This window comes from Lepus europaeus, chromosome 14 (genome assembly GCF_033115175.1).
Source record: "Lepus europaeus isolate LE1 chromosome 14, mLepTim1.pri, whole genome shotgun sequence".
In the NCBI taxonomy this organism is placed as follows: Eukaryota; Metazoa; Chordata; class Mammalia; order Lagomorpha; family Leporidae; genus Lepus; species Lepus europaeus.
This window is the reverse complement of record NC_084840.1, coordinates 9,722,996-9,737,960: the sequence shown is the minus strand read 5'-3', so window position 1 is coordinate 9,737,960 and position 14,965 is coordinate 9,722,996. Positions and strand designations below refer to the sequence as shown.

The window sequence follows — 14,965 nt, the reverse complement described above, 5'->3', positions numbered from 1 at the left end:
GATCCGAAGCTGGGAGCCAGGTGCTTCTCCTGGTCTCCCATGCGGGTGCAGGGTCCAAGGACTTGGGCCATCCTCCACTGTACTCCCGGGCCACAGCAGAGAGCAGGACTGGAGGAGCCACCGGGACTAGAACCCGGGGTGCCAGTGCCTATTGAGCCACGGCGCCGGCCGTGCAGTTTTTTATAATACACTTTCCCTAAATTTTTAAAAGACCCCTTATATATCTGCTCAATGGCAATGAAGGGCTAGAAAGCACATTAACTTGGAGGGGTATTCTCTCAATAGCACATAGTTTTCCACTGAAGCACAGACTTTTCCATTCAGTCTGTCCCTTTTTGATAACAAGTAATCCTGAAGAAAGATTGCTCTTGATCACAACATAAAGCTCGTCTCATTAGACTTGGTCTGATTATTTGTGTAGGTATAATAGCAAGAGCATTAATCACATAGACCTTCTTATGTTCATCACATAGTCCTTCTTAAGTTTGCTTTTATGGTGTTTTTGTAAGTAATCTGTGGTTGGACTTTGCAAAGCCTCTATTATTTGTAAGCCAAGGCTAAGAATCCAGACTCAAGAAGCTTTACACATGTTTCATGGTATTGAGTTTTATTCTCAATGAGAACAAAATTTCATTATTTCTAATATGTTTTCTATGAGAGTGGAGGATTTTAAGTTGGATGCAAAACATTAAGTACCAAAAAATAGTCGATATTTAATATTGCTCTATTTTCAGATTGAAAATATCAGAAGAAAGCATAATTATCTGCCTTTTATTATGGAATTGTTAAAGACCTTAGCAGAACACCAACAGTTAATACCACTAGTAGAAAAGGTAAGTATATCTTAATATGATTTAAATTTTCCAAAAATGTGAACTACATTTTTTGGCATGATTAGAGATAACATAATTTTTTTTTTTAACTTTTGCCCTTTTATATTATATGAGAATTAATTACATAATTACTGTAAAAGAAAATGGTTGACCTTTTGGAAATTATTTTTACTTTTCAGAATTCTTAGAGGCAAGAATTTAGATTGTGCTGTATTAAATTTTAAAACACTACCCTTTCTTTAGGCAAAACTAATTTTTATGTTAGTATTTGAAATGTTTTTATCCATTTAGCGAAATTTGAATTGGTACCATAAAAATTAGAACTGGAATGGACATTGATGAAAGGAAAAAAAAAGTAGGCTAGACTAAGACAACTTTTCTTATTCCTAAGTATCATTTCTGCTGAGGGTAAACTAGCTTAAGTTAGTGAAAATTTTTTATTTTTTTTTTCAGTATCAGACAGTAAAATATCTGTTGAATAAATGAAATGACTTAAACGTATTTCTAAGTTTATTCTGTAAATCAGTGTTTCTGAAAGTAACCAATGCTGAATACTCTTTAAAATACATGTTACCTGGCCCTTCCCTAGATATTCTGATATAGGGGAAGGAATCTTTAATAAGTCCCCCAAGTGATTCTAATGCAACTGGTCTGTGTACCACATTTTGAGAAACACTTTGAGAAGACACTACTAGGCAAATAAAAATTTGGACCATTAATTTAAAGACCAGACTACATGGTAGGTATATTTTTCTTACTAATTTTAAAATTTACAAAGCAAAGATACATTTCAAGCCAGTTGTTTCATATTATAAACTTCAAATATGAGATATGAGCTAATAAAATTTTTGTGTCTATCTTATTACCTGAAAAATGTGACCCAACTTTTAGTGTTAAATGCAAAAATTGTCACAGAAGACTGCTAAATCTCTTCTCCACAGAGGTTTTCTATTTATGCATCTTAGGGAATTTCAAAATGGGAAACTGATTTTCTTAAAATTTTAGTTACAATTAGAGACATTGTTTCCCAAAATGTCTTGGTTAGTAGAGTGCCTCAGATATGGTGTTCTTTGTATTAAACCTGATGAAATTCTTCTCTTTTAAAAATGTTAAACAAAATAGCAATATGAGGGGACATCTGAAAGATTATGAAAACAAATAAAACTAACAGATAAGTTTATTTTAGTGCAAAAATATTTTTTGAATCCATGCATAATTTTTTTCACAGTATGCATTTACCATGAACTTTTTGAAGACCTCTGTACACATGGATTTAAGTAAAATTTTCACCAAAATAAACTTTCCATTTTCCTTGAAGTTTTAGATATACCCTTGTATATAATGTGCTAAGTCATATGACATACTAAATTTTATTTATTGATGAATGTTGTTAAGGATCCACAAGTTTTTTTAAAAAGATTTATTTACTTGAAAGGCAGAGCTACAAAGAGGGAGAGACAGAAATCTTCCATCTGCTGATTTTCTCACCAAATGGCCACAATGGCCAGGGTAGGGCCAGACCAAAGCCAGGAGCCAGCAGCTTCTTCAAGGCCTCCCACATGGGTGCGGGGGACAAAAGACTGGGCTGTCTGCTGCTTTCCCAGACACATTAGTAGGGAGCGGGATCAGAAGTGGAGCAGCCAGGACTTGAACTGGCGGCCACATGGGAAGCCAGTGTTGAGACAGTGACAGCCTCTGTACCACAGTGCCAGCTCGGCAGATTTTAAATGTATAAATTTTCCTTTATAATTGTTCTTATGCCTTATACCTTTGTGGTTTGGTTTTTTGTTTAATATTTATTTATTTGAAAGAGAGAGGGAGAGAGATATTTTTCATCTGCTGGCCCACTACCTGATGACTGCAATGGCCATCACTGGGCCAGGTCAACTCCAGGAGCCAGGAAACTCCTCCTAGTCTCCCATGTGGGTGGCAGGGGCCATGCTCTCCTGCTTCTCCCAGGCCTTTAGCAGGGAGCTGGATGGGAAGTTTAGCAGCTGAGACGTGAACTGGCACCCAGATGGAATGCCAGCACTGCAGGCAGCAGCCTTGCCTGCTAGACCACAGTGCCTGCATTGGTTTGATGTTTGGTTACGGTGCATCTCCATAGCTTTTCTGAGAACACTGGAGAGCAGCAGCTTTTCAGCTGTGTGTTAAGACGCTGATTCATTAGTTCATATTGTTTTGGACACAAGGTGGCAGTATGTGAATACCTAATGGTGGAACGCTGCCTTAGTCTGTCCTTGAATTTGCACTTGGGTTTGAGGAGGGTACTTATGACCTTATACATTTACCTCTTTCTCTAAGTTGTTCTTTTATTAATAATATTAAATAGGCAAAATTGAGATGCACTTATTCCTTGTCTGTATGCAGTATCTGTTAGTCTCCTAGGTTCTGAGGGGAATTCAGACTCTTCACTTGATTGCAGTTCTTGAATTGTAATAGCTGCAAGTACATTCCAGCTGTTTAGGCGTGGGGATATATACACAACTAATACACATTCTTCTAAGCAACTTGTGGTATAATTTGGCAAAGGAATAGATACAGTTTGGTTATGTGCTGAATATTGTCACTCTGATAGGTGCCAGAGTGAAGTCTAAGAGTACAGGACAGCTCTTAAGCAGCTTGATGGACACTTAAAATTTCATATCCACAGCATTTTACATCTGTGATTGGAATTAAATGCTAATTTGTACTAATACCAGCTGCCTTAGTATAAATATGTTTTTACTTTCCTTCCTTTGGAAAAAAAATCATTATGCCATATTGAAATATCATTTTTACTGATAAATACAAATGTTAAAAAATAAAGCAGCTAAAAAACTGACAGAACAGATTAAGATTAAATTTTATAATTCCATATAGTATAAAGGCTTGAATAATGATAGTTTTTCTCATAAATATCACTATTAAATAATTACCTGTAGAATTCTGAAATGGATCATTAAATTGGAATGCTTTTGCAAAGGGCTGGGAGAGGGCGGGGGTCAAGGTTAGGTAAGATAACAGCGTGTGAAAGCAGTAGAAGGAAGCAAACAGGGAAGATGTGGCTGCTCCAAGCAATGATGTTAAATACCAAACCTGTGTCCAGGATTTGGGTTTGGAATAACAGAATTGCCACAAACTGTAATTATATAACAATACTTGAGCTAACATCTTTCCATTTTAGAGGCTAATAAAAAAAAGTGAAACCTTAATGCAGTGTTTGAAGTTGCTTTGGATGCTGCATAAGCAAGTTAGTCTGTCATTTTTGATTATGGCAAGGAGAGACAGTGATTTCAAAAAAGATTGAGATAAAAATCTTAAAAGAATTATGTCAAAGTATGTAGAAGTTTCATAAATGGAATCTTAACCCAGCTAGCTTTGTTTTGTATTTTAAGAAACACATTTGGTGTATGGTACAAGAACTTTTGTAACTGTATTTTTAGGTTACTTCCTAAGCAGTTCTTAAGTGATATATATAACCCTTATGTAACAAAAACACCTGTAATAGGAGCATGCCTGGGTTCCACTCCTGGCTCTGGCTCCTGACTTCAGCTTCCTGCTAAATGCAGGCCCTGGGAGGTAGTGATGATGGCTCAAGTAACTGCGATCTTGCAGTCCACATGAGATCACCTGGATTGAGTTCTGGTTTAAGCAGCCCAGCTCCAACTGGGGCTCACCATTGCAGGCATTTGGGGAATGAACCAGTGAGTGTGAGTTCTGTCTTTGTCTCTTTCTGCATCTCTCTCTTTTCTGCCTCTTGAATACCTTAAAAAAAAAAAAAAAAAAAAGCTGAACCGGAGACCTAAATGATTCTTTGTTTTAGCAGATTGCCCAGGTCATTGGTATGTATACTGAGAAGCAGTGCTGTAGCTCCTGTAATTTAACCTTTGTGGAAGTTTCTCTGTATGTTAGCCTTGAGCTTTGGCTTCTTCACTGACTGAAGAATAAACTAGAATTACTGTGCTCAAACTGTATAATTGTTGTGAGGACCAAATGAAATGTGTGAAAACATTTTTAGGTCATTTAAGTAAGGTTTATTGATCTCACAGTTACCTAGTCCTTTAATGACATGTTAAACTCACAAATTGTTATGTTAAACTTACAAATTGTTATGGAGAAACTTACACTCAATTGGAATAAGAAATGGGCAAATGTGTATGTGTTTTGTTTTGGAATACCCATAAATGAATTTGACCTTACGGAATGAGCGATTATACACTTTAAAATTATTGCTATTATAATACTGTATTTCAACTTCAAAAAAGAACTATAAATCAACCTTAATGATTTCTGATTTAGGGGCACAGTAACTGTGTAACTGTCCAGGAATAGTTTGTGGTGAGTCTCAAGTGAAAATATAATGCTCTAGAAATCTTGTAAACATTGGGTTTTAGGCCCTTTAACTTAAGAATGCCCTCTTAGGCACTCTTTATTTTAATATAGTCTAAAACAGACTTTTTAAAGATTTTGTAACACACTATCTTTAATTTTTAGGCAAAAGAAAAACAGAATGCAAAGAAAGCTCAGGAAACCAAATGAAGAAGATTGTGTCCACGTTTCTGCTTCTTCCACTGATGTTCATGGAAACCATTAAGTATACAGAACTTTGAGCAACATCCTAATTGATTCAGTGCACGTTTGGCAATAGTGCGAGTCTGTCTTGTCTTTAGTGCATGGATTCATAAACTTTTCCCCTAGCTGCATCATGTGCATGTAATGCATATTAAATAAAAGTGATAATAAGAGTGCTTGCCCAAATTCCATTATTTGACATTGGAACTGAGAACTGCTAGATATGTATCATACCATAATTAACTTAAAAAGTGCACAAATGGTATTCTTTATCTGCAACTGTTGTACTTAAAATTTTCTGATCTTTGTATTCAGTTGCATAGTTACAATTTATAAATTGCAGATCTCAACTAAACTGGATGTCCTGTATCATTAATAGGAAAAAAAATCAACATTTTTATCTTTGATATATGAGTGTTTTGAGGATGTTAAAACAAGTTGTATCTCCTATATCAATTTATTTGGAAAAGTATGATTTTTAAGGCTGATAATTTGAAGTGAACAAAAGTATAATTTTCATCACGATTTTTGCAGACATTCTTCAGGTGTTTGGGTTTAATCATTTATGTATTGTAGAGTTGTTCTGGGAATGTCTGAGTACTGTGCTTCAAGGAAAAATTTCAGGTTAAGAATAAATTGTAAATCTTAAAATGTTTTGGTGTTACTTGCAGTTTGTCAACCTTTTTTTAAGTTGTTAAGCTGTGTCTCTTGAAAATGGTTGACAATTCAGGCTACCTGCTTTGAAGAAGTGACGGCAGTCGGGGGAATCCTTCTGTGCCAATTTGAACAAAATTAGTATACCCGACAGTTTTCTAGAGCCATGTACAATTTGCTTCACAGTGGATTTTTTAAATTGCTTTTAAGAGTTGCTTTTTTTTTCTTACAAAGTAATGCTGTACTATATTCTTGCTCATGATCTTTTCCAAGGTAAACTTTAAAGGAAATTTTATAAAAGTTTTTATAAGGAAATCTACCTTTTTCTTTACCAAGCACGTATCTGAAGCTGATTCATGACTTTTAAAACATTTTATTATTTATTGTAAAATAAATTTGACATAATTTATTTTATTAGGGAAAACTGTGTGCCCATCTTTTAGCTTCAACACATGAGTTTTTTGAAGATTATTTTTAAGCTTACTAATTGTGTATTAAATGACTTAAACTAATGAAGGAAAATTGGTGGGAAATAGAATAGAAAAATGAGCAAAATATTTTTTCATACAGAATTTAAATTGATAATAAAGAGTAATGTGTAGGTTTTCAGTTATTTGTGGGTAAATATATTTTGGTCTTGATACAGTAGTAATTATGGAGTGTTTCAAAGCTGTGATACAATTTTTAAAAACAATTTCCTAAGGCCTATTTTAGGCTCGTGTTGATCCCATAATTTATTTCAGTTCAATTTATATATCCTCTTTTATTGAGGCTTAAATTTTGTAAAACAATGTAAGGGTTATTATAGTAAGTAGTACCCAGTAATCAATATGGCATGATGCTGACATAAGGATCAACAAATCAGCAAAGTACAAGAGAGAGCCTAAAACAGATTCACATTTATGTGATCACTTGAATTTCAACAAAGGGAGCAAAGCAATCCAACAGGGAAGGAAACTCTCTTGAAAAATGTAGCCAGAATAGAACAGCTGAATATCCACATGAAAAACAATGAACTACGACCCCCTACCTCACAAAAGTTAATTTTAGGTGCTTCATAGACCTAAGGATACCTGCTAAAAAGTACATTGCTTTTCAGCAGAATGCATAGGTGGGTATATTTGTGACTGGAGATAGCCCAAGGTTTCTTAGGTCACAGAAAGCAATAATCATAAAAGATCCAAGATTAGAGTTTGTCATTGAAAGACACTGTTAATAAGAGTAACTAGTATCAAATAGTATTTAAAAAATAACTTTATAAAACTACTGTGTTTGTAGATACAGACATTTTTGGTTATTAATCTAATTCTACTAAAATTTCCTGATAGGAATTTCCATAGCTTTAGAATGGTTTATTTGCTGCTTCTTTGATGATTGCAAATGCATTGTTACACTTAATGATTATTTCTGCCTGTGAATAAAGAAATATGACTTGATCTTGTCTGGTCCTATATATTGCTGGTTTGAAACTAAGATGGGAAGCTGAGGGATAGAGAAAATGTAGGAATAAAGAACAGTCCAGAAATAGATAGGCAGACTATTTTAAAGGGATATTTTAAAGAAAGTTTCTTTTGCTCATTTTACTTTGGCCCTTTATTTTCTGAAATCTCAGTGATTGGGTAGGTGGAGGCACTGCCATTCTGTATTATGCCTTTTACAGTGGCTGGTTCTAAGGGATGTTCTTGTGCTATTATAAACGGAGGACAGCTGCAGCACTGGCTAGTCTCACCTCATATGTTTGGTTCCCAAGATAGCTGCCCTTTTCCTAGCAGAGAGCAGTCAGCTGGACTGTGCCACTAGAAAAGACAAATATTTGTCTGGGATCATGACCATGGGGATTTGCTCCCCTATTTAGGACCAAGATACATACTTCTGTGTGTGTTATGGTGTTCCATGCAGATTGATACCTTTAGTTAATCCTCCTACTTGCCTATAGCATTTTAAGATACACTAGATATTTTTTTTTTTTCCTGTGGGAAGATTTTGTTCTGTTTGGAGAAAAGAAAGAGGATATTTACCCCCCCCCAAAAAAAAAAGTTTAGATAAAACAGATAAGCAAAAGTAAAATTTCCATTCTACATACTTCTCCCAAGGGGCTGGCCATGGCCATGTTCAATGTATTTAGTTTCCTTTTTCCCCTTGTGTGTGCACATTTCTGTGTTAGTCTTGTATGCCTCTTGTACACTATGAATTAGATTTATGTAGTATAGCATTTTAAACTTGATAATACTCAATTTTTACTTTTCTCTCAGTGATAACTTACTCTCAGCAAACTGTGCTAGCTATTTGAAGAAGAATGGAGATTAATATCAGGAATTTTGAAACTGCCTACTAGTTCCTTGCAGTCAGCCAGTTGCGAGGAGTGATCTCAAGTTTGGAACTCCAGAAATGACTTCCAGCAAAGCCTGTCATACTGGCTGGCCAGGAGGACAGTCCATAAGTCCAGCAATGGAACAACTGAGTTAGGCCAGTTGCCAGAGCTGTGTTCGAGGAGTGAGGAACCAGGCACAACTGTCTCTTGACAGTGCCTGTACACTAGAGTGCAGAAAGCCACCCTCTGTGTGGCTAAGGAGGCCGCCGTCAGATGGCTTTGCCTTGCTTTTAAAGCCTTTCAAGTTCAGTGTGAGCTTTTGTGCTAGGGCTTCTAGAAAATGAGTTTTTAGTCTTCCATTGTCTGGAGCAAAGGAAGAAAGGCTATGGAGGAAGTTGGAATCGATGCTGAGTGCAAATCTATTCAGTCTTACATTATTACATTTCTCTACAATAAACAATTTTCATTTTTATGTAAATAATGATGTAGGGGCTGGCCTTATAGCTCAGCAGATTACCACCTGTGACTATGGGCATCCCACGTGTGTGCCACTAGTTCCAGAGTCCCAGCTGCCCCATTTTTGATCCATCCTCCTGCTAATGTGCCTGGGAAGGCAGCCAAAAATTGCCCAAGTCCTTGGGGGCCCTGCCGCCCACATGGGAGACCAAGATGAAATTCTGGACTCCTGGCCTAGTCCCTGTCATGGCAGCCATTTGGGGAGTGAACCAGCAGATGGAAGATCTCTTTGTCTCCCCTTCTCTAACTTTGCCTTTCAAATAAATAAATAAATCTTAAAAACAGCAACAATAAAATGCATTAATTTTAGAGAGATGAGAAGATTCCTAGGAGAAAAAAGTTTAAAAATCTAGTCCCATTTCCAGAAATGGCCACTATTAGTGTTGTAAAATAGATTTCTCCAGAAAACGTGCATGTTTAAAATTCACCTCTCCATAATTATTTTTTTAAATGCAAATGATATAACAAATATTGTTGCATGCTTTTTTCCTACAAACTTCTGTTCAAATCAATAAATATATTTGCATCATATTTTTATGGTCACTGTATTCCATGATGTGGATGTGCTCTAATGTGTTTAACAAGCCCCCAGTGGTGAAGAATAAAGCACAGAAATAAAAAGTGCAAAAGAGATAGTTTTTCAGGTAAGGTACCATTTTTTAAAGTAAAGTGAATTCATAGGTCAGTCAAACATGCATGTTAATTTGTTTTTCCCTAACATATCTTTAACACCTAAATCCAGTGATTAGCAGGGTCAAGATTCACCACTTCTAGCATACCTGGTACTTTTGATGATATTAACTCTCTGAAAACTACTCAGTAATTTATTCAACCTGAGTTGTTGTGGGCATTAAAACAAGATAAAGCCCTTATCCTCATGGTAAGACAGATAATAAGTGTGTAATGTAATTTTTTGAGTAGTAATAAGTGTAAAAAATAAACGAGAGCAAAAGGATGGGGTAGCTGCAGCTTGGTAGGATGATTATAGGAAGTCCCTTAAGCAGAGACCTGGATGAAAGCAATTTTCTCTGTAGTACTAAATTAGCACTGTGAACATGAATGTGTACATGTAGGCCAACTCCTAATATTTTAGAACATTAATAAGATAATAAATTATTATTTGGGGTAGAGAAAAAGCTTCCTAAACAAGAAATAAAACATTTTTTAAAAAAATTAAAAAAAGAAGAATCCAGAAGAGAAATAGGGCAACCAGTGCCATAAAACTTTTAAAGACAACATATTAAAGTATTGTCACACATAAAATACATAATGTGTGCATCAGAAATAAAAGTCTAGTGTACAGATAGCTATCAAAAAAGGGAGGAATAACTCAGGAGAAAAATGGTCAAGTGATATGAACAGGTAATTCACAGAAGACATTAAAATGACTAGTAACATCATGAATATGTTTCTTCGCACTAGTGAAAAGCCTGTCAAAAAAAATGTAAATTAATAAAGCAGTATCTTTTTACCTGTCAGATTATCAAAAAGTTAAAGTGATTGTAAGTATGCATTTTGTAGTCTGGACACAAATGCAGGCCTGTGGGTAGATAGTAGAGATCCTTCTAGAAGGCAGTTTGGCAGTTCTCAATGTTTAGTTACTTCGAAGTTTACAATTCCACTTTGAGAAACCACCAGATGCAAAGACACATGTATAAAAAAGTTCACCCTTAACAATATTTGTAATAGCAAATAATTAGAGACACCTAAAAGCACAGCAATGGGAAATGGCTAAGTTTGGTGTTGGGGAATGTTATTCAGTCACTAAAAAGAATGAAATATTCTCTATGGACGATGACCATGAATATAGTATGACCCATTAGCTGAAGAAAAACGTGTGTGTGTGTGTGTATAAAGAAAAATATTACAAAGTTTCACACCAAATTCTTAAGTTATTAACCTAGGCTTATGAGTAGAAAATTGAAGGAGGAACTTTTAAATTTGTAGGTTTCTGAGATGACTAAACTTATTCCTTGTGTCCTAACAGTAAGTGAATGATGGTAATAAATTAGCCAATTGTAACTGCTCCCTAATGCAGTTAAAATATGAAACAAATATAAGCAGGTGCAGTTTATACATCTTGAGTAATATGTTTCTTGTGTATAGCAGTAATATTACTGATTACGAGTGCTCCCTATTGGTAGCAATTCTAACATTTAAAATTTTACCTTACAGCAATCCTATGATGTTTTATCTTCCTTTTACAAAGCATACTGTGTTTTCTTCCTTGCTGTGGTTTGGACAGGATTTGGCTCGCCAGCTCATGCAGGTGTTTACATACCTAAGTCATGGATTAGGGGTACTAGGAGGGTGGAGGCTTGATCCAGTTATGATGGGAGGGAGGTCTTCAGGTCATGGGAGCCATGCCTGCAGGTCGTCTCATGGGACAGCTGGTTATTAGATAAGCCTGAGTCAGGCATGACCGTTCTCCCCCTGCTTTCTACTCATCTTGTGCTTCCTTCCATGCTACCCTCCAGCCTCACCAGTTGGCCACACCAGTGGGACCTGCCCAATCTGGAGCTGCAAACCTTCAAAACCGTGAGCCAAAATAAACATCCTTCCTTTATAAGTAGCTTATCCCAGGTCTTCAGTTAAAGTTACGAAAAACTGACCAATACATTTATTCCAGTTATTTTTCTTTTTTATTTAAAGATTTATTTATTTGAAAGAGTTACACAGAGGAGAGGCAGAGAGAAAGAGAGAGAGGTCTTCCATCTGATAGTTCATTCCCCAATTGGCCACAACGGCTGGAGCTTCGCCTATCTGAATCCAGGAGCCAGGAGTTTCTTCATGTCTCCCACATGGGTGCAAGGCCCAAGGACTTGGGCCATCTTCCACTACTTTCCTAGGCCGGAACAGAGAGCTGGATGGGAAGAGGAGCAACTGGGTCTCAATCCGGCGCCCATATGGGATTCTGGCACTTTAGGCCAGGGTGTCAATCCACTGCGTGACAGCGCTGGCCCCTCTGGTTATTTTTCTACCTCTGAATCAAACCGTTTGTGGCCTGGAGACTCCAAGAGTGGTCTGCAGACCAGTAGCAACAGGTGTCTCTTAGGCCCTTGTTGGACATACAGATGCCAAGTCCTGTCCCAGACCAAGGGAATCAAAATCTATATTTTCTTTTTTCTCTTTCTTTTTTTTTTGACAGGCAGAGTTAGACAGTGAGAGAGAGACAGAGAGAAAGGTCATCCTTCCGTTGGTTCACTCCCCAAATGGCCGCTACGGCCGGCGTGCTGTGCTGATCCGAAGCCAGGATCCAGGTGGTTCTCCTGGTCTCCCATGTGGGTGCAGGGCCCAAGCACTTGGGCCATCCTCCACTACACTCCCAGGCCACAGCAGAGAGCTGAACTGGAAGAGGAACAACCGGGACAGAATCCGGTGCTCCAACCAGGACTAGAACCCAGGGTGCAGGTGCCGCAGGCAGAGGATTAGCCTAGTGAGCCACAGCGCTGGCCAAAATCTATATTTTCATAAGACTTCCAGTTGATTGCTCAGCACGTTAGTTTAACAAGCACGATTTCATTGTTATTTTTATATTTGTGGGCATATTGTCATTAGTAGATATTTTCTGCATTTAAAAATTGGTTTTAGGATTTTTGTAGTTTAAACAGCAAAATGCAAAAATATGATAAAATAGGAGTTTTAATAGGAATAAAATGAAAAACCATTCACAACATGCCAGACCCTGTCTTAAGTACTTTTGCATGTTATTACAAGCTATGAAATAGATCCTGTTATCTCAGTTTTCAAAGGGATATTAAAACACTGAGAGTAAATAACTTGCCCAAGTTCATTAACTAGGAAGTAGTAGACCTAGGAATCAAACCTGAATTCATACTTCTTCCTCTCATCTCCCTCATGCTCTCTCTATTTTTCCCTATTTCTTTACGCCCTGTCTTCATTCCAATCCTCTTTTGAAAAATCTCTCTCTTTTTTTTTTTTTTTTTTTTTTACAGGCAGAGTGGACAGTGAGAGAGAGAGAGAAAGGTCTTCCTTTGCCATTGGTTCACCCTCCAATGGCCGCCGCGGCCTGCGCGCTGTGGCCGGTGCACCGCGCTGATCCAAAGGCAGGAGCCAGGTGCTTCTCCTGGTCTCCCATGCAGGTGCAGGGCCCAAGCACTTGGGCCATCCTCCACTGCACACCCGGGCCATAGCAAAGAGCTGGCTTGGAAGGGGGGGGCAACCGGGACAGAATCTGGCGCCCCGACTGGGACTAGAACCCGGTGTGCCGGCGCTGCAAGGTGGAGGATTAGCCTATTGAGCCACGGCGCCAGCTGAAAAATCTCTTAAAAAAAAAAAAAAAAAAAAAAGATTATTTGAGAGGCAGAGTTACAGGCAGAGAGAGGGAGGGACAGAGATCTTCCATCTTCTGGTTCACTCCCCAAATGGCCACAATGACCAGAGCTTGGCTGATCAAAACCCGGGAGCCAGGAGCTTCTTCCAGGTCTCCCATGTGGTTGCAGGGGCCCAAGCACCTGGGCCATCTTCTACTGCCTTCCCAGGCTATAAGCAGAGAGCTGGATCAGAAGAGGAGCAGCCTGGACATGAACTTGTGCCCATAGGGATGCTGGCACCACAAGTGGAGGTTTAATCTGCTACACCCCTTTACACACATCTATCATTCTTCCCATAAAAATGATTCTTAGAGGTGAAAGTTGCGTTATGGACAGAATTGCACCATGGAAGCATTGTGTGTGAAGACTGACTCTGGATTTATGAGAAACATGGAGGAGACATTGCTGACCTTTGCTGAGTTATTGAGGAATGCATAGAATAGGTGGCAGCTGTGTGCCTTGGGATCCAATGGCTCCCTGAGCACTAGCCATGATTTTGATTAGAAGCTAACAATCTGTCCAGGTTGGGCCTCCCAGGTTGTATCTCCTAGGGAGGTTACCAAGGTCTGAGATCCTATGATTTGAGTATACTCATTGGAACTGATGAGGATTTTGGATAAATAAGTCAACCTAATAAAACTTGCAGAAGATTAATCTAAACCTGAAAGACAATTTATTAATTTACTTTGTGGTTATAAGTTAGAGCAGACCAGTCGTTGCTATCAGCCTATCAATATACTCTCTTCCTGATAAATGAACTAATCATGGAAACAGAATTAAGACCAGAAGGTTAGTTCACCATAGAACTGATCCAAAGGAAATTATGCCTTGTGGAGATACTGCCTGTGATAGCCTGTCACCTGTTTCACCATACTAGACACCTCCCAGGTCTGCTGGGTATATTGCAGCCTCCTTGGTTAAAATGTTGCTGCAACTTTCCACACAATGCTAAAGATACAATGACTAACATTTTCAACTCCTCAATGATCACTTTCCTAGTTGACATTTTCCTGCTTTCTCATGTCAACAAATATTTGCAAGTGTGTTGTAATGTAATTTTATTTGACTTAAATTTTATTTGAATCTGGCATTTTTAGTGACATCTGGAGATAACTCTTGAATGTTTTAAACTGACTCCAGCTCAGGGGACGATTTCTTATAGCCTGTATAACCCCTATGAATAAGTGGTTAATGTTTCTGCTCTAACATTGCCAATATGGCATTTCTTAATATATGTTTCCTGAAATTGTATATCTGATTTGCCAGTCGCAGTGCTCTGCATGGTTATTACAATGTGAAAAGTTCTCTTAGTGCACTTAAGATTGCTGTCGGAGTAGCCCTGGTGATACAGCGTATGCTTCTGGAGGTTGGGTTGCTCTTTGACATATCAGGCAGAAGTGTACTTGAATTATATTTGCAATAAAAACAATGGTGTTGAGAACCTAAGTATCCTCATTATATCTTCATGGGTAACTAGGTCACTCTAGTCTTTACCATGCTATGAACTATGCTTTCTGGCCAAAATTCTTGAACTCCATGGTTAAGAAACTGCCCTTTGTGCATATTGTGTTTTGCATACTGTGCGCACTTCATCCTATTCTCAGATTGTACCTCCATATTGCATCTGGAGAGGCAGATGATTGGACTTGGATTTAGGAGACCTGGACATATAATCCTGCTGTGTCGTTAGCCACTGTATGATCTTGGCCTCATTTTAGTATCTGATTAAATGTACTTTGTCCTTTGTTATAAATTTCAAGTAG

General features: G+C 37.7%; 1 protein-coding gene across 2 annotated transcripts in view; it reads left to right on the top strand.

Moving 5' to 3' along the window:
- Positions 1-7,477, top strand: part of UCHL5 (ubiquitin C-terminal hydrolase L5) — a 36,530-nt gene extending 29,053 nt beyond the window's left edge. For both annotated transcript variants that reach the window (XM_062211528.1, XM_062211527.1), the window contains exons 10-11: positions 735-833; positions 5,310-7,477. In XM_062211528.1, coding sequence (XP_062067512.1) covers positions 735-833; positions 5,310-5,354 — 144 coding nt within the window. In that variant the 3' untranslated portion in view covers positions 5,355-7,477. The remainder of the gene's footprint in view (positions 1-734; positions 834-5,309) is intronic.
- Positions 7,478-14,965: the final 7,488 nt, after the last annotated feature.